General features: G+C 60.1%; 3 protein-coding genes across 3 annotated transcripts; 1 reads left to right on the plus strand and 2 right to left on the minus strand.

Annotated features, from left to right (window-relative positions):
• Nucleotides 1-297: 297 nt before the first annotated feature.
• Nucleotides 298-12087, plus strand: JKF63_02807 (uncharacterized protein; the record flags this gene model as incomplete). Its single annotated transcript, XM_067898831.1, has 1 exon — nucleotides 298-12087. The coding sequence occupies one exon, from the start codon at nucleotides 298-300 to the stop codon at nucleotides 12085-12087; it is 11790 nt and encodes a 3929-aa protein (XP_067755275.1).
• Nucleotides 12088-13119: 1032 nt separating this feature from the next.
• JKF63_02808 (uncharacterized protein) lies at nucleotides 13120-14400 on the minus strand (the record flags this gene model as incomplete). Its single annotated transcript, XM_067898832.1, has 1 exon — nucleotides 13120-14400. One exon carries the CDS (start codon nucleotides 14398-14400, stop codon nucleotides 13120-13122), a length of 1281 nt encoding a protein of 426 aa, XP_067755276.1.
• Nucleotides 14401-16918: 2518 nt separating this feature from the next.
• On the minus strand, nucleotides 16919-18784 carry JKF63_02809 (uncharacterized protein; the record flags this gene model as incomplete). The annotated part of the gene is made up of 1 exon (XM_067898833.1): nucleotides 16919-18784. One exon carries the CDS (start codon nucleotides 18782-18784, stop codon nucleotides 16919-16921), a length of 1866 nt encoding a protein of 621 aa, XP_067755277.1.
• Nucleotides 18785-19643: the final 859 nt, after the last annotated feature.

Raw genomic sequence — 19643 nt, forward strand, 5'->3', positions numbered from 1 at the left:
CCGCTTCGGTCAGCAGCCCCTCAAGGGGGAGAAGGGAGGTCGAGATCGCGCCGAGGTTTGTGTGCGCCTCGGTTCAAGAAAGAGGATGGAGGGCGCGGGGGTGCGGGGGCGTGCACTGGTGCCGCGCCGAGTGACTCGGCTGCGCCGACGCTTTTGGGCATTCTCGCGTCGCTGCCATCAGGCGCCATTCAGGCAGAAACCTCGCAAGCGCTGCTCATGCGGCTCTGCACAGCACTGACACAGGGCGCTCGAGCGAGGAGGGAGGGGGGGGACCACGCCAGCCTCACAATACAAAGGATGCGTGGCGCTGGCGTCTGTCTCGCCGTCTTGCTGGCATGCGCCTCGAGTACGCACCGTGATCAGGCCGCAGCCACACGTCAGCTTCTCAGAGCGGTGACCTCCGTTGTCGGTGGTGGGGAACAAACACAGCAGGGGTGCCGAGGAGGTGATGATGTGGTGGCACTACTGCGCCATTGGTGGCAGGGGGCGATTGGCGGCGTGATGCTCGCGCGTCACGCGCAGCTCGTTCGAGCGACATTGCGGTGTGCGAACTCTCCGCTGACCGAGCCCAGTGGCGGTGAGACACCGCCGTGCGACCCACTTGTCACTCAATCGCCAGCCGCTCAATTCGCTGCGTGGTGGGAAAGCCAGTCCATCACGCAGGTCACCTCCCACGCTCTACCACCACACTTGCGTGAGACATGCTACTGGACAGGCAAGCGAGGTAGGCGGCTGTGCAACACCGTTGCCCACCTCATCGCAAAGTCGGCGACGAGCTCCTGCGGTGTCGCCTCGGAGAAGCTCGTCTCGTTGAAGGTACCGTCCATGGCGGACGCAGAGACGGTGCGGGTGGCGTGTGCTGCTACCTACGACGTCTGGAGCCTGCAGCACATCTGCCATCTTGCCCTTGCGTCTAGCGAGGTGGCAGATCCTTCTCTAGTCACTGCCTCGTCGATGACTCCTGCGTTGCACCTTCCCGCTGTATGCGCACTGGTTACTACCGAGGCAGGCGGCGCGCTGTTGGAGAGCGACCTTCGCTCTGACGATGGGGTCACGAGTATCTTCGCGCACGCCATGTCGGCCGCGTGGGAGGCCGGGGATGGTGCACTCACCGTCCTGCAACGCTCCCAGGGACGCCCGCTCACGGATCAGCAGCATGAGAGCCTCGTGGAGGCGCTGCGTGACTTTTCGAAGCAACGCCGGGTGGCCGAGGCAGTTGCCTTGTTCTATGCGCACGAGCGCCAGCACCGCCGCCTGCGGTTGCCGGAGGTCGAGTTGTTTGCGGAGACAGCGAAGCGGGCGCCTCTGGCATTTCTCGTGCGCGTGTTGCTCTACGTACCGCCACCGTGCGAGAGCGCCGTCCTGGCCAAGGCCATCATCGCTGGTGCGTGGAAGGCATACCAACGTGTGCTGCACCAGTACAGCAGGCGGAGAGCGGCACCTGCACGAGGGGGGCCGTCTCGCGTGTCGAGTCTTGACGCGCCGTCGCGTCGGCGGGTGGAGCAGGCGTGGTACGAGAGCGTGGCAGTGGCTCGCCGCGCCTTGTCGCTTCTTCCGAGGACTGGCAACGCCAAAAGATGTGGCGAAGAGGATCTATTCTGGATTCTCTCGATTCTCCGTCGACTGATGTACGCGCGCCCGCGCTCACTGCAAATTTGTATGCCGCCACCTCGTGCGTCCTCAACCTCCATGGGCACCGCCGTCTCGGTCGACGAGTGGGACCACGTAGCAGTGCAGAGCTCCCAACTAGTGGCTGCACTACTGCAGTCGTCGTCCGGGTCTGAGCCGGTGCATCACACGCTTCAAGGTGCGTCTGTGCGCCAGGCAATCGAGGAGATATGCCAAACGACTAACTACTGCGATGCCAATGGTGACGCGACCACTGCAGTGCAGGCATACCTGCGGTTCTCCCGTTTCTGCTCATGGTCCCCGCCGCACCGCCCCTCTACACTTGCAGCGGCGCAAGCTGCACCGAACTCGCGTAGCTCAATGCCCTGCTCGACACACGACTGGACCGTACCTCTGCTACCACTCGATACCTCCGTGTCACTTCTGAGGCAGGCCAGTACACACATGGTGACCGCATACGACGACGACGTCTTTGCCCACGCCGTTCCAACGTCGCTGTCGCCGTCGCCGCCGCGGAGGTCGGTGACGCTAGCCGCCCTCGTGGCGTACGTGGAGGCCCACCAGGGCCCGTCAGTGGCCTCAGCGCCTGAGGCGCCATGCAGCGGTGCCGCGCCGATGCAGGATACTTTGGAGGGCCAGTCACGAGACGCGGATACGGAGCTGACGATGCTCCGACAGCTTCGCGCCGCCTGTGAGGAGAGTGGGCCTGCGCAACCAGACATCGTTGCTGAGGCTGCTGTTGACGGCAGCGCCTTGGCGAACATGTGTGGTCGGGCTGCAATCCCGGGGAATGAGAGACACCATGTGAAAAGCAACAGTACGCCCGCCTGCGCCACAGCGGCAGCCGCCACGCGTCGCGCGAGGGCGTACGCGGTGAACTGCATAGCGGCGGTGGAAAGACTGTCACCGACGCTACCAGCCACTCTCCGGCGCGCTCTGCACGCCGACAGTGCCCTTATTCCCTTGACAGCAATACTGCATGACGCGCTGCGGTGTTGTCGATTGCGGCCGCGATCGATGCCAGTTCGTGACGGTGACGCTGCAGCTGTGGACGAGCTTGATACCATGTCGCTTCATTCGCTCACCGATCGTGTCGACAGTGACGACCCCGCCGCAGCGGACGTCCTGGCGCGGCTAATCGCGGCGATGTTTGGGTTGGACGGTGGGGAAACTGGCGAGGCGGTGCATGACGCACGCCTTAGTCACTCGTCGTCACACGCTGCAGGGGACATGCCGGCCAGTGATGGGTCACCTGTATCGATGCTCGTGGTGGTGGTTCGTCGCACCTTCGTGTGCCGCGCCGCGCGTGCCGATTTGGAGTTCTGGCGTCTGGCCCAGCACGGCGACGCCTTGTTGGGCTACATTTGGGAATATGTGTGGGAGCTGTATAGGCTAGAATCGACGGTGCTGTGGGTGTCACCGGCGCAGCAACAACGCGCCTACTTGGCTGTTGCCGAGTGCGCTCAGGTGATTGTGGCAGCCTTGCAAGCGCTCGATACGTGGGTGGCAAAGATGCATTCGTGCGAGGTGCGTGAACGAGGCCACAACAGCGACGGCGACGGCGTCGACCACCAAGTCCAGGGAGCGGCCTGTCTCAAAGCAGCCCAAGACTCTCTTCCTGATACAGCCTCAGGCGAACAAGGATCTCGACACTCGGTGGACGAGTGGCGTGTCGGGCTGCGAAGTGGCACGCTTCAACGCGTGCACACCCGCTTGCTCGAAGACGCCGACTTCCCTATTGATGCAGGTGGCCGTTTGGGCGCAGTACTGCCGACGTGGCTCTCCTCCTCGGGTCTTCCGCCTTCAGGGATGGCAGTCACCACTTCTACCGCTATCGCGTACGTGACGACGGTGATCCAACACAGTCGCATCGCTATAGAGAATTGCTCTCCTGCGAGCGCGCTGATGCAGCTAGCCGTAGACCCGATCGCAGCCACATCACCGACGCCGGCCGACAACCCCCTTGGCAGGGGCGTGATATCCTCTCGAGGGGCGCGCGAGCTGCTGTCGGCGACCACGCAGCAGTACTACGACGCCGTCAGCCGACTGGTGAGTGCCTCGCTCCCAGCTATCGATGGCGCAGGCCCTCTGCTGCCCATCACCCCCTGTGGCCTTGCAGAGGACAGCCTTTCCTATATCCTCCAGTGCGTGACGGCCACCGCTGCAATCAGGCCGCCGTGTCACCACCCTCGCACTCTCGGCACACTCACCGAGACCGAAGCTGGTGTCGCCACGGCCCTGGTTGCGCGGGTGGCGGCGACGGATTGTATGCTGCAGCACTTGGCATCCCTCCTGCAACAAACGTTGGTCTTCGCGGTGGCTCAGGCCGGCTCATCCACAGCCAGTGGTGAGCTCCTCCGCAGTCTTTGGTCTCTGTCAGCCGCCCTTGAATACGCGGTGGTACTGCTGGATGAGTGCGTGGCTTTTTGCGCGCTGCTGGATCTCGAAACCGCAGCCGCAGCCTCACCGTCGAGCGAGCTACTGGGAGGCAGCGACGAATCCCTCGAGAAACCTTGTCCTGTCATGAGCTCAGTGAACGTGTCCCTCCTAACCGAGAAGGAACTGGCACATATCCGTGCGCAGCTAAGGTGGCTCGCCGCAACGTTTGTGGATCTCTACGCCTCTCGCTGGTGGGGCGGCGTCCATGCGCGGCTGCCGGAGTCGACCCGTGCACGGCTGTGGAGACGCGACGAAGTGCGTGCGCAGCATCTGCACATCAGCCTCGTTTTGCATCACCACACCAGCGCGTCTAGCGATGCAAATATATCTGCGCGGCTGGCGAGCGCAGCGGAAGCCCTGCACCAGGCGTTATCCTGCCACGCATCCGCAGCCGCAGCTAACGGTGCGCTGGGGTCACAGCGCCGGGATTTCCTTGACTTGGATGCCCTATTGGATGAAGAGGGCGTTGAAGCGGCTCACTGCACCGTGCCGACGCTGCGAACGCTGGAGCACGCGCTGCTCGCGTACTTGAGTGTGATGCAGCGGCGCCCCCATGGTATGTCAGTGGGCGTACCAGACCAAACGACATCGGTGTCCATCACCGCCTTGGAGGCGTCTTTCCAGCGAGCTGTAATAGCCCGCCTACCACCGCGGCAAGCGACCCTGCTCTGGCGCCTGTTCCCAGCACTCCTCGATGATGGGTGCTGCTTTCCTGGCGCTCTGGACAGTCAACCTCGCGGAGGGAACCACGTTGCGCCTGCTCCGCTGCTGTGCAGCCAAGGCTTTTTCGCTGAAGAGCCCTCCATTGTGATGTGTGCAGTACCGACAAGACTGTGGAAACATCTCGCGCACTTGGGCGACGCCAGCAAATGGGAAGTGCACAGTCGCCCCTTTCGAGGGAGTAGTGCGTGTACTGAGACACATGGGATGCACAGCGAACGCCTTGTCGTGTACGCAGCCCTCCTTTCCCGCAATCCCCTGGTGGTCATGAACGTGGTGAGGCATCCCCTCGTGCGACACCATGTGCTGGCAGAGGTGCGCCAAGGGCGGCGTGCGGAGGCTCAAGACGGTGCCGGCACAGAGAGCGCCAGCAGCCTGTCCATCGAACCGCGGTGCGAATGGCTCAAGAAGCTGCTACTCTACGCTGCAGAGAATGACCTCGTAGCGGAAGCGAAGTTTGCGTCGAGTGGCGAGGCAGGTGAGTCTAGCGGGTCTGTCACACAGAGGACGGGGTGTGGTACCCCCAGCCGTGACAGCGACGGCAGACCGCTCTCAGCCACCACCTCCTCCTCCCCACCAGACCCCCCCGCATTTATGCTTCAGCCGCTGCGGGAAGAGTTCGTCTCCGCGCTCGTTCTTGCAGTGCTGCGGGATGAGTCACTCATGTCTGAGGGTCAAATGTGCGGCCTCGCTGCCTCTGCCTCCGGATCAGCACCCACAGCAGATAATCCCCCGCTGTCGCTGCTCAAGTGCTTACTCCCCCCATCACCCCCACTCGCCGCAATGCTGTCTGCGCAGAGGCGAGAGCGCGTATTGCTGGAGCTCGTGCAGTATCTCGGTGACGTGACCCCGCACGCGTGGCGCACAGCGTTTCGCTGGATTACTGCTACACCGTACCCGCCTGCAGCGCACGAGCAGTTGCTCACCTTCACGCTCACAGAGACCGCGCTTCAGACGGAGCAAGAACGCAACACACTGAGCTGCGCGGCTGCGACGACGCTGCGCCGGCTGCGTGTTGCTCTGCTCTCGTGTGGGCCGTGGCCACCCTATGCTGCTCGAAGGCTTCTCGAATACGCGGCACGTGTACAGGAGGCAGCCACGGTGAAGGCAGCCGCAACACGGGAGCTCGCAAGTGATAGCGAGACTGCAGCAATGCCGTTCCCCGAGGCACGCGTGCTCTATCAGCAGCTACAGCTGCAACCACCAGAGAGGGAGCAAGACGATGTGGCGTCTCTTTCGCCCTCGTCAATCACCGCCGCGGGCGTGGGAGCAACGATGCCACGTCAAGCGGGCCGCTTCCTTGTCAAGTCCCCTCTCCTGATGCGTCCCAGCACTGGTGCGCCAAGTGCAATTGTGGGCGACACCAGCCATGTAGACTACCCTGTTGTGAGCGTGCCGCTCTCTGCGATCCAGCTTGCTTGCGAAGAAGGGGCGCGACTGACGGAGGCCCTTCGCTCCTCCACTGCACCAGCTGCGGGGACTGCGGCAGCGCGCATCGCACGGCGTATGTGCGACCTTGCATCGGCACCGTCCCACACAGCGTGTGTTCATCTTCTTTCCGACGACGCGTTTGCCCAGGATTTGGTAGCGACGCCCGACAAGTGTGCGGCGTCCACTTTGATGCTCACCTGGCGAACGCTGCTGTTGCGAAGTGCAGAGCTGGACTGTGGTGAGAGAGGGTTTTTTAGCAGCGCCAACGTCGGCGCCGGCGTCACTGTCGCGGAGGTACGCGGCTGGACGCAAGGCCTGTACCGTCAAGAAGGCGGCTCCAGAGACCAATGCAGTGTGACGGTGCTGGACGTGTACGCGTTGCTCTTTTTCACAGCATCTCGCGTACACGATGCGTGTCGTGCGGCACCGTCGCCGCCATTGGAGTCGGGAGGGTCTCACTGGTGGATCAGTGCGCAACACCAGCTGAGCTCGTTGAAGCGAGAAATAGCGGCCTATTGGGCCGCTGTGTGGGCCGATGAGGTGATGCCAACGGAGTGGATGCTTCGATGCACCACCGCCACGAGTCATGCAAAAGCTATCCGCGCTCGCATCAGCGAGTACTGTCGCAGCGGTGCCGATGCGTACTCGACTCGCTCCCCCAGATTGGGCTTCGTGACCCTGAAGGATCACCTGCGTCGCGCGCAGACTCGCCTCGAGACGGCGTCCCAGGAATGCCCATCATCCTTCGATTCGTCTACACAAGCCTTGCGATCGTCGGGAACGACAAGAAGCAGCGCCGCAGCGGAGCTCGCGCGTATACACGGGGAGGCTGCTGTACAGCTGCGTGACGCAGGCGCACGAATGACCTCCTTTACGCACTCCATCGTTACGAATCCCTCACAGACACTGGAAAAGTCTGAAGAGAAGGCTGCAGCGACGCCGATGTGGTCGTTGTGGCCGCCTGCTGGGTGGGAAACATACCGATTATGGGTTTACATGGGTGAGAGCTTACAGCAAAAGACAGCGGCGATGTTTAAACTTCACAATCCTGTCTCAGTGGTGATGTACCTGCGTATGTGGCAACGAACCCGCGCGTCAGCGCAGCAGACCGGTCAACCAGACGCCTATGGGACACGGCCCCCGCAAGGCGCGGGGAAAGGGGTTGTTACATATCACGAGGTTCATGGGACGGCCTGGGCGTTGGTGCCGGCGATGTGCTCGCAGGCCGTTCAGGCGGCGCAACCCACGAGAGAACGGGGGTTCTCAAGTGGGGATAGGCGACGAGGCTCGAGGAGCACTTTGGGGTCGTTGATGGATGCGTGGTGCGTTGCGGATGTGTTTGTGCGAGACGGACACGTGGCCTTCGCGTGTTTGCCCTGTGACGGCAACTTCGAGGCATCCGGGGGGTGTTACCCGACACCACGTAGCAGCAGCGGTGATGGTGATGCCTGCGAAACATTCGTTTGGTCAGACGACAGCCTGAGCACCGCTGCCAATACTACGCCAGCCGGCGCAGGCGTGGTGATGCAGGTGCTCCTGGACCTGGTCTCCCTCGAGGACGCCCGTCTGCAAAGGGGGGGACAGCAACACCGGAGCCGACAGCGCACACGGTCCCCGTTGCACCGCACCCCATCCGATGACACACTCGTCTTGCTTTCAGTTCTACGTCAACTGCGCCAGCGACTGCTTCCTCCTCGTGCTGCCGCTGGCACAGCGGCCAGCACATATGACAGCCTGATCTCCTCCTCCTCCTCCGCCAAGGTGCTCGAAAGGGATACGAGCGACTCGACATTCGCTGTCTCACCATGGGCAGCTCATGTACCCCTCTCCTCTACATGCGAGCCGAGCACGCCGCCCAAGCAGGGCAGTGGTAAATATTTTGGTGCCGGAACCGACCAGTTGATGCGGGTGGTCTCGCATATCGGTAGCGCCTGGCACTCGTACCTCCACGTGCTTCATTTGTGTGGTGACGGCCTGCTGAACAGAGCCGCCGCGCGCTCCGGACGTCGTGCCTCGCCGTCTGCCACGACACTGATACACGTTGCTCATCAGGTGCAACGGCTGGTGACGCTCTCCAGCCTCGGGGTGTGGGGCACTGACTCCCTGGTGTTGTCCCCGTGGCGGAGCCGTCTCTTGACTGAAGGGGATGCCCAGCGCATCATTTGCTTCCAGATGCGCGGCCTGCAACGCACTCGCGACCATGTAAACGTGTTAGGATGGACTCTCGAGCAGCAGGTGGAACTGCAGAGAGCACACCAGAGCACCGTGGCAACAGTGGAGGCGCTATGTACGCTGCAGCGCCACTATCGCCACGACCCAGAAGGTCTGCGGGAAGAGGGGGCCCACGACGCTGCTGCCACTCAAGACATGGGGTTAGCAACAAAACCGAAAGGGCAAGCTACTGCCAGTGTAACGACACAGCAGGGTTCTCTCAACCGAGTCGAACAAGCGACAGCAGGCTGCTTCTACCCTGCTCTTGTGCGCTTGCTGCGGCAGATCTCTGTCTCACATCCGTCCAGGGCAGGTGCCCCAGCACCCCCGCATGAGACCCCCGAATCGCAAAGGTGCTCACCTGGTGATAATCCCCTAACGGGAACTACTGACGGTGTGGAGACAGAGGTTCTGACTGAGTTTGCGAGTGCCGTCGCTACTGTCTCGCACCGGCGGCGCCGGTCTGCCATTGTTGCGACGGCGGAGAGCGACAAGGCCGCTGCCGCTCTGCTGGCAGCCGTACATAGTGTCCTCCACGAGACAACCGAACAACCGAGCGGGCTAACCAAGCGGTGCCACACCGCCGAAGCTGCTCACCACTCCACTCCACCGACACCGAGACTTCTGGATGGCTGGAGAGAGCTGCATGCCCTTCTCTCTGCTGTCGTCGATGCCGTACAACGTCGCTCACGCGACGGCGATCAGCGGCTCCTACTCGACTTCCTCCGCGGAGACGAGCGGAGAAGGCTTTGGCCGCTGGCCTCTGGTGCTGAAAAGAGCTACCTCGACACCCTTCAAAAGGTGGTGTCACTCGCTGCATCTCGACCCTCGCCCACGGAGCCTCCGCGACGTCTAGTGGAGGCGGGATTGACCCTGTGTGCCCTTCTGCAGCCGTGGATATCTTTTTCTTCGACCTCGCGGGAGAGCTGCTCTGTGGAGGCGGCGCTGTGCCTCGTCACACTCGCACTGCAGCCGAACGAGAACCTCGAGGGCGACACCGATGCGGCCGCTGTCCAGAAATCACACGCGGCCTCCCTCTCGTATCTCGCAGATGTTGTGCTCGTGGAGATTTTGCACCGCAAACAGGCGATGCGGCTGTCGGTGCGCTCCATTGTCCTTCTTGGCATCATCTACAGTCAACTGAAAAGGTTGAAGAGTGAGAGGCGCGGCGTTCCCGAACCCACGCGCGGGGGCTGGCGTCACGACTCGCGCACAGCGCCACCACAACCACTACTGGTGGATGCGAACAACGCGCTGCTCTGTCGAATTCTCAACGCGTTGGGCGCACTCTCTGAACAGGACGCGGCAGAGGTGCGTGACGCGTGGATGGCCGAGCGCAGCATCGATGCGTTCTCTCCGGTGACCTCCAGCGCCGCGTGCGGTGCACCCGCACCAGCGCCGGGTAGTGCTGCACATACCCGCGCCTCGGACAAGGCAAAGCCGGGCACAGGGAGTGGTGGCCCAAACGGCGGAGAGAGGAGTGGTACTCACGTTATCAGAATGATGTACCAGGGGTCACTGCAGGTTCTTCGCGGAGGCGGCATCGGCGGTGATGCCGCTGAGCATGGGGGCGGGCGTTGGGCGTCTCCTCTTTTATGTGCGGCAACTCGCTTGCGGACGTGGTTAGCCTGTGAGGCGGCCAATGTTGCACGCCTCGCTCTTTCAACCGCATCCCAAAGTGAATCATCGTCACAGGCAACGTGGCCAATGATCGCCGCCTCTGGGCGACTTCCTCCTCAGGTCTGCGTCTTGGAGGACGTGTTGTGTGCGATCCTCGACGCGCTGAGTGATGAGGCCCGTGCTGCGCACGGCAGTCGCAAGGGAGCCCGCGGTCTCTTCAGCGGAGAGAAACGAGACACGTGGGCAACACGCCGCGAATGGCTGGCGTGTCTGCGTATTTATGGCCTCTACTCTGAGCTGAGGCGCACCTGCACCACGCCGGCGTGGGGATGGCAGTACCTGTGCATGAGGGGATACGCTCAAACGGCAAAGAGGGAAAGCCCTCTGCACCGACATGAGGGAGGCTGTGGTGACAGCAGCTGCACATGCGTCAGCGATGTCGCATCACTACTTCTGGAGCTCACGGTTGTGGCGGCGCTGTCGACAGCAGAGACGTGGATCGGTTTGCAGGACTCGAGCGCTGTCTCGGCTGCGCGTCAAATCGCACTTCTGTCGGCGTTTGTGCGTTGCTGCGACAAGCTTGGCACCCCGCTACCCAGCCTTCCGTCTCCACAACGGCCGCAGTGGTGGGCATCCCAGGGGCGAAGCTTGTCAAGTCAAGTGATGGTGGGGGTTGCCCTGCCTGACACAATTGTACTCGGACGTGTCCGTGTCGACGCACACGCTGCGGTGCGCCATCTCGCCACGCGCCTTCTCTGTCGCCTCTCGGACGATAGATCTCCCTCGACATCGTCTGCTACCAACGCCTTCCAAGATTGGCGCGCCCTCTTGACGCCCCTGCAAGCACTGCAACGCGTGACTGCAGCCTTTGCGGTGCCCGATAGGAGTGTGCGTGAGAGTGTCGATGGCGAAGCGGCAGACGGAAGCGTGTGGCTACTCAATACGCCCACTGCAGGGCTGCAATGGACACAAGCGTGTCCGAACGATACCTCGCGCGACACATCGGCTGACCACCACCGCTGTGCTCACCACGATGGCTCTGTCCACGGCTTCTACTACGCAACACTGCGTCTCCTGTGTCGCACAGCGCATCTCGCCGAGGTCCCCCCGCCGATCTTGTTGGAGGAGCTGCTGTGCCCCTTGGCGGGTCTAGAGCGCGTCGCTGCGGAGACATCGGTACTTCCCCTCTCTGCCACTGAGGGGCAACAGCAGTGTGCCGCACAGGCGACTGAGCGTGGCAGCGATGGCGGCGCCGCTGTGAGACGCCGAAAAACAATCAATCGACTCGATGTACTTGCTAACATGGCTAAAAGGATTGCGGTATCCCCAGCACTGAGAGTATCACCAGCAGCCGGTGGTGCATGTGGCGGAGACGGCGGCCGCCTTGCGGCTGGCTGGACCACGGCGCTGCTCATCTTCAAAGTTCTTGCACAGATAGAGGATGCGCTCTACACGCAGTGCGCAGAGCTGCGAGGAGACCCCGAGACTTTCGACGATGTGGTGCAAACCAACAGAACTCTCTGCTCACCTTCAGATATGTTTGCTGCTCGGTACGCCGACCTGCTCGCACAGCGCCGGACGCACGCTGCCGACTACCTTGCCTTCATGCTCCTAGTGTCGCGCTACAGAGACGATCTGCTCCCTGTGCATGAAGATGCTGCCGCGAGCAACTCCGAGGTCGACAGGGAACGTCCACGGCGACTGCGTCACGCGCAGCTGCGTCACGTCATCGCGCTGGCAGTGCCACCGGCCGCTGTGGGCTCGGTTATGGCGCTATTCCAGCGTAGGCCCGCGACGCATCGCGTAGGTGCCGTCGCTGCTGTACGGCCTCGACGCGTACCCCTCACTGCAGCCCTCATTTCTACACTGCAGAGCCACAGCAGCGAACAACTACAAGGCGAAGATAGAAGTGAGGGCGCCAACAAGGGAGCAGGCCCTCCTCCGGAATCCCTGACACCTGACGAGGCAACTCTCGTGCAGCGCCTCCATGACCTCCTGCAAACAACATCGCGTGGCAAACTGGGTGTCGCCATATAGGTTTCACGGGTACCATCTAAAAGGCCTCCGTGCACACGCGCGCGCACACACACAGAGAGAGAGAGAGGGGAGGGGGGTGGGTGGGGCATTGCGTCGGAGCGACGTCTCAGCAGTGTGGACACGTTTTTTTTTTCTTTGTAATGGTATCAGTCCGTGTTGTTGTTCAACGCTTTGGTATGACTGAGAGGCGCGCCTCACTTCACGCTCCCTCTAATCCCCATGGGGTGGATGGAGGGGAGATGGGAGATGCACGACGGGGGGGGGGTGAGACCAGGATAACGGCAGCCGCTGCCAGGCGACCTGAGAAGTGAAGGAGGTGCCGAGTGTGGTGCGACAGAAGCTTTTGTGAGATCACCGATCCCCTCCCCCCGGTCATTCATGAATAAACGCAGTTGTGTGTGTGTGTGTGTGTGTGTATCGCCGCGCCTTTGAGGGGCAACGGCGGAAGCAGAAGAAACAATCGTTGAAAAAAAAGAGCCTGCGTGACGAGATACGTTTAAAAGAGAATCGTTTTTTATGGTCTGTGGTGGGTACACACGCAGAAATCCACAAACACAGCCAAAACATTGTAACCCAGACGAGAGGAGACTCTGCCAGCGCAGTCTAGGTCAGCATACGGGGAAAAGCTCGACACTAGTGCAAATCATTATCACCGATAAAGGCGAGAGCACGCACAGTAGCACTCTTTCAAAATTGTGGCTATGCAGGGCCATGTCAACTCGGCAGCTCAGGCCTGGGACAGGAAAGAGAAGACACAAATCCCGTTGCAGTAATCTAGCATACACATAGGTTGAACTGAGTCAAAATCGAATCAGCAGAAGAGCTTGGTGCTGTGGTCGCACGCACCTAAAGTACGGGGAGAAAAAAAAGGGGGGGGGAGATGCCTCTGGGATAATGATCAGCTTCAAGCGCCTCGCAGTGGTGTTGAAAGACTAACCAGACAAAAAAAAAAGAAAAAACACGCCTTTGGGGAGGCCATCACGCACCATTCCTCCATTTGCTTGGTGGCCCTAGGCCCGCACTTGGCGCGCTTCATAACAAAGTAATCGTCCGGGTTCTCTGGAGTTCGGCCATCTGTGGAAACGGGAAAGGCAAACTGTTGCGTGTGATGGTCAGCGTCGTGAGGGAGCACAGCGACTGAATGAAGTCTAAATTGGTGTGCAGGCGCTCACAGTACGCAAGTGAGAGTACACGCAGGAGTGGTATGTGCGGCACCAGAACCGCCATGCACGCTGCTGTTACGTTAGTGTGGTTGAGGTAGAGCGTCTCCAAGCTATGCGCGCCGCACAGCCAGGAAATGTTTGGCAGTGTGCCATAGGAGAGGTTGAGGTGCGTGACGGAGCCCAGCAGTCGGGTGCGTGGTGGGTCGTCACGAGGCCAGCGCAAATGCGCAAATTCGCCGGTTTCCAGACGCAAGGAGGGCTGCGCGATGAAGAACGCGAACTCGGTGGGGAGAAACATATTTTCAGAAAGGTCAACGATCCGCAGTGTCGCGAGTGTGCCGAGTCGGGCAACGCGCATGAGCCGCTCACAACTAGCCGCGCGCAGTACGCGGAGGGTTGCGGAGCAGGCGAGAGGCTCAAGGGTGGACAGGTGAGGGCAGGAAGAGACGTCAAGGGTCGTCAAGAGAGGGAGCTGTGCCAAGATACGGAGCTCTGTGTCCCGGATCAGCGTCTGGGCCAGTTGCACCTCCTGCAGGTGTCGGAGCTCACTTAGCGGTTTCAAGTACTCCACACGGCACCCACTCGCCGTGAAGCGGCGCAAGCGGGGCGTGTGCTCAGCCACAACCAGAGAGCCAGGTTCGCACGGGGGAAGCAGCACAAACTCTTGCAGACCCGCGAGGGCGGTAAAAGCACGGCCAGTACCGCGTATGTGGGCTGAAACGCAGGCGTTGACACGATGCAGTGACGTGAGTGCCGCTACTTGGACGCGCGTGCCCTCCCAGCTGACCAGCAGCGACCCCAGGACGACGCTGTCGAAATCCGTCACGTGCACCGCCACGCTTGTAGACCCGAACAGGCGGTACAGTAGCTGTGTGTGCCACGTCACGAGCCACAGTGGGACACGGTGCAGAAACTTGTTGAGAGTGATACCCATTCGATCCACACAAACGGTGCATATAAACTTCCCACTTGGCTCGCAGAGGGGAAAATAGTGGGCACTCATCCCAGCAGAGACCTGCTGCGTGTGGTAGGGGGAACGTATCATGGAGGCGAACGTTGCAGGACTCGTTGCGCACCACGCCCACATGACGCCGAGGTCATGGGCCCGTGCAACGTACTCCGAGATGGTGCTGATCCCCAGCAGGTTCATCGTCTCTGCGCACTCACTGGCATCGTATGATCCGTACCCAATAAGCGACCACCGATGTGTTGTGAGCTTGCTCACCCCTCTGCAGGACGACTAGCGAAGGGATACAGGGGAGAGGGGAACAGGATAGCCCCGCGCTTGAAAATGCGAAGCGGTTGCGTACGTGAGTGCGTTAATGTGTCGACGGGCAGTGCATTGGGTCAGACTATTCTTTGAGATACACAATACCCCAACTTGAAGAGAGAATGCGTAAAGCGTAATAAAAGAGGAAGGGAGGAGAAAAAACGAAGAAGTTGTCTGTGCTCGCTTGAAGGAAGCGCACCATAGAAAGGCGAGAACACTCACGACAGAGGAAAGGAAGCAGTGCACCAGTGTCAGCTCTCCAGGGAAGACACACACACGCACACACACACCGGTGCCACAGCGCCAAGAATGTATATCAATTCCTCGCATAATTAGTGTCCCCCTCCCCCAGCTGTGTTGCTGCCCTACAGACTAGAGTCACTTTACCCCTCAAGGGCAAAGTCTGCAGCCGCCCCCAAGCCCTGGAAGGAGGGGAGAAGCACGTAAGCAGGAGGCCAGGCAACAGGAAACGTGTGGCTACCTATACAAGGATCGAAACTTGGCCATCCCCTCTTTATGTAAAAAAAAAACAAGAGCGCGTTGTTGTTAATCGCGCCCTATGCTTCGCAACTCGCTAGCGTCGCAAGTAGAAGGAAGAAAACAAAAGGTTCTGCGCTCGTCCTGTCTCTAAGTGATGTGGTGTGAGCGTGCGGGTGCGCTTCAGTACGACAAGACTCGAACACACTCACCACCACTACGCGCACTCTCGCAGACAGCGAATCAGCCCAAGTGGGACCTGGCGGCGACGAGGTGCACGCACAAGAAAGCCAGATAGATTGCACGATTTGAGTAACGACAGCGAGTGAAGAAACACTTGCGTAAGCGTCCCCGGGGGTGAAGACAAGAAGACACCCCCCTCTCAGGCGGAGCAAAAGGAGAGTGAAGGGGACTGCCAGGCCAACGTCAGATACAAATGGTGTGGAATATCCCCCCCCCTCCCCTCCCCTCCCACACACAGACACAGAGACATACACGGACGAAGAGGGAATGGCTTCATCTGCGCGTAGGGGTATGAGCAGAGGATGGCGGCGGGAGGGAGGGGGGGGATTAGACACTGGTATAGAAGACATGTACACACAGACACAGTGCACTACATCGATCCACGACATGCAGTCCACCACAACAGCCATCACATGCGGTTGTACATGCACACGCAGCTTTACGGTTAGCGACTACAATGTGTCCAAAAATGAAGAAAACACTTTACGAGACAAACTTCGTGTTACTCCCTACCCCCCACACACACACGCATTGACTCCAGGCGGTACATCGCGTGGTGCGGAGCAGCAGTACGCACGCGTCGAGGTGAAGGCTAACCGAGGTCAGCTGAGCACAGCGCTGGCCTCGGAATATACCCGCCTCGGCTTTGCGTCTCGCGTCCCAAACACACAGACACACAGGCACACACCATTTATGCAGGCCACCGCGGGTTCCCCCCCCCTCGCGGTGACACACACGTCCTCACCAAAAAGGCTGGCAGTGCTGAGTGCGATACGCTTGAGTGACAGGGTCACTGCATCCATCACATGGGTGGTACACACCTATTCACTGTAACGCCTTGCTCCGACGCCGCGACATCCAGAGCCTCACGGCAGACATTGGTAGCGATATGTCACGCCGACTTCTCTGCGCCGTAGATGCTGGACCCCGTCACCACCAGAACTGGAGGTGCACTGGCAAAGGGATAGAGGGCGCTGTTTGACTTCCCCGCAATAAGGGTCACCCAAGAACCCTTCTCCACCCCCCCCCCCTTCCCTTCCTCGACGTCCCGCCCCCGCCCCCCCCCACTCCACCCCCCACACACACACGTCGAGGCGTGCCTGTCATCGTGAGGGACACACACAACGAGGCCAGGAGAAACCAAAAGGGGGAGGACAGAAAGTGAAAAGGGGGAACATGTCGGCACGGAAAACCATCTCATCTTTGGCGAGGAACACGAAGGTGAAGAGAGTGGAGGGAACCAGCGCACGCGCGGAAGAAGTTTCGTGGTGCTCATCTCATCAGCGGAGAGAGTGGCATAAAGACGGGAGCCAAGAGAAACTATTACGGACAAACACCGTAATATGCTCAACCCGTCCGTGTGGGTGGGGGGAGGGGGGGGGGGGGGCGGGAGCGGGAGCGGGAGCGGGAGCTGGTGAGATGGCAGAACGGGGATGGAGAGTAGAAGCACTAAGCGCGTGCCTAACTTCAACGTAGCAGCGAATGCGCGTGAGACCTCGTCGCGCCGTGCGAGACACTGCCGGGAAGACACACAAAGAAATAAATAAGAAGAAAAGGAATCCAAAAACACAAAGAGGCACCCATCAAATGCCTCTGTGTTTCGCACTAGACGGCCACGAAGTGCCCTGCGAGACCCGCACACAACAGAGAAAAATCCCTGCCCTCATCTGGGAATGACTTAAAGATGCGACTCGACGGCACCTGGCACTCCCATCTTGTCGAACATCAGCTCTCTCTGCTGTCGCTCCTTGAGCGCTGCTGCGCTCTCGTTCTCCCGCGGTGGGGATGGGAGCAGCTTGCCAGGGTTGCAAATGTTCTTCGGGTCCACTTGCTTCTTCACGGCAAAGAGCAGGCTCATGGCATTTGGGCCCATAAACCGGTTCATCCACGGCACGTGCTCGTAACCGATACCGTGGTGGTGGGTGAGGTTACCGGTGTGCTTTAGCATTATCTCCGTCGCACGCTTCTTGATTTCTAGAAATATTTTCATATCCATGTCATCCTTTTGCGAGCTGGCGAAGGTAAAGTAGAGGCAGCAGCCGTATTTGTACTGATGAGCCGTGTGGCAGCCGATCCAGCCGTGGTGCCCATGCGCCTTCCACACCTCCCGCACAGCGGCCTTTACCGCACGCCAGCATGGGATTGCATGCGAGTAGAGGACGCTCGTCTCGAACACATCGGCCCAGTGGGAGAGAGACAAGGCAAAGTCCCGTATGTATGGGAGGTCGTACTTCTTCTCCTGCCAGCTCTCACCCGCACCGCGGCCAATACTAACACCACTGTATTTCTTGAACACTGCCGCAGTCTCGCTGCGCTGGAACTTGACTCGATCTGGCGTGCCCTCAAAGCCGACAATCACTAAGCTCACACGCTGCATGTTCCACCCGCGGTAATTCTCCAGAAAGGACTTGACCCCTTTGGTGACCAGGCGCTCGAAAAAACTGCGCTTAGCGGTCCCCATGGCCACGCTCATGCGAAAGTCATCCTCGTCGTATAGGCGCATCGTGCACGGGTGAATTCCCTTGGCGCTACACGTGTAAAATGCACTGAAGCCCGCCTCAAAGGTGGGGAAGAGATACCCTTCGTAGAGCTTCTCCTCCGGCATGGGCTCGAGCTTGACGGTGGCCTCGGTAATGATCCCGAAGGCACCTTCAGAGCCGATGAAGAGACCATTCAGATCGACGCCGCACGTACGGGAGGTAATCGGGGTTTCCACAACGCCTGTCGGTGTGGCCACCTTCACCGCCACAACCATATCCTCAATGTCACCGTACTGGTTCGACATGGCCCCGCTGCCGCGTGCACCGATCCATCCGCCGAGGGTTGAGTAGATGTAGCTGTCGGGGTCGTGACCAAGCATGAAGCCGTAGCGAAGCAACTGCTTATCCAAGTCTGGACCGAGCACACCGGTTTCAAAGGTAGCCAGACGCGACTCGCAATCAATGGATAGCATACGGTTCATGCGGCGCATGTCCACAGAGACGATCATGCGGGCTCGCTCAAAGGGGTCCGCCTCAACGCCACCCGTTACGTTGGTGCCGCCGCCAAAGGGAATGACAACCACGTTGTGTTTGTGCGCCAGCTGCATAATCGAAACGCAGTCCTTGTGGTTGTTCGGCAGCAGAATGCAGTCCGGAGCGTACTCCACCATGCCCTTCCGCACACGCCACAGGTCGCGGTAGTTTTTCCCCACGATGTGGCACAGGCGACTTTTGCCGTCAGGACGAATTTGGCTGCTCTCCAGTGTCTCAGAAAGGTCCCTCATGAAGGCCTCATTGATGTTTGGCTTGTTGAGCATCGCAACTGCCTTTTCTAACGGAATGCTCGGCGACAGCGGCGGTATCTCCTTTGGTCCCACTCCCCCGCTCACCTCTTTGTAGAGGAACTCGAGCAAATTCTTGATTGGTTTTCCATCCACGTGGCGCACCCAGAAGGGGTTCTCCTCGTCGATCTGCATCTGGACTCCCTCGACGCCCCACCCATTCCACTTGATGCGATCATACTCCTCCGGGCGGGTGGACATCCGCGCCTCGTCGGCAGGCATTTTTGCTGTGTGGCTCAATGTGCCTCCCCTTGTCTCCCCTTCCCTGTTTCTACTCGCGGGAGTGTGTGCGTGTGTGTGTGTGTGTGTGTGTGTGTGCCGGTGGGAGAGAGTGGTGTCTGCTTTACGAGTAACTTGGAGAGAAAGCGGAGAGGATTCGTGCACTGGGGAGCTCAGCATTCAGTTTGGTCGCTGCGCAGATCTCTGGTTGCCCTTTCCACTCTTGTGCTACGAGAGAAATTCCTTCAAGAGACGACGAGAAGTTATGGAATAGAGCCGGCGGGACACACCGCAAACAAATGACACTTTGCGTAAAGACTAAGACGACGACGAGGGTGGTGCGAAGAGCCTTCGCAGATGAACACCACCCACACACAAAAGAAAATAAAATAACTGGATAACAAGCAGAGGAGGAACTAATATGGTGTAGCAGAAGGCGGTGGGGAGTTACGAGAGGGGGAAGGGGGGAGGGAGAGAAGGGGATATGAGGCTATGGAGTGCGGAGTTGAGCTGGTGCGTAAGCGTGTGGTGCCGGGGACGACACCAAAAACAAAGAGGAAAAAAGCGGCGACGCAGTCAGCATCTTCGACACGCCCCATGTGGGGTGTGGTCTTCGGCTTTGCACACGCGCACAAACCACGTGCGCCCCAATGTGAGCTTTGATTTCATTACGTGACCAATGAGCATGCAAACGGGAAGGGGGGGGCGTGAATGTGTGGCACTCACACGGCGACAAGCGCACGTGTTGGTCTCAGTGAAGAGGAGGAGGGAACAAACACGGCTACAAAAAAAAAACTCGCCGCGACAGCCGCACACACATGTAGGCAGAGAATTGAGGGAGGAAAGAGAAGGGTGGGGGGAG

The sequence above is a fragment of the Porcisia hertigi genome, chromosome 30, assembly GCF_017918235.1.
Source record: "Porcisia hertigi strain C119 chromosome 30, whole genome shotgun sequence".
NCBI classification, from domain to species: Eukaryota; Euglenozoa; class Kinetoplastea; order Trypanosomatida; family Trypanosomatidae; genus Porcisia; species Porcisia hertigi.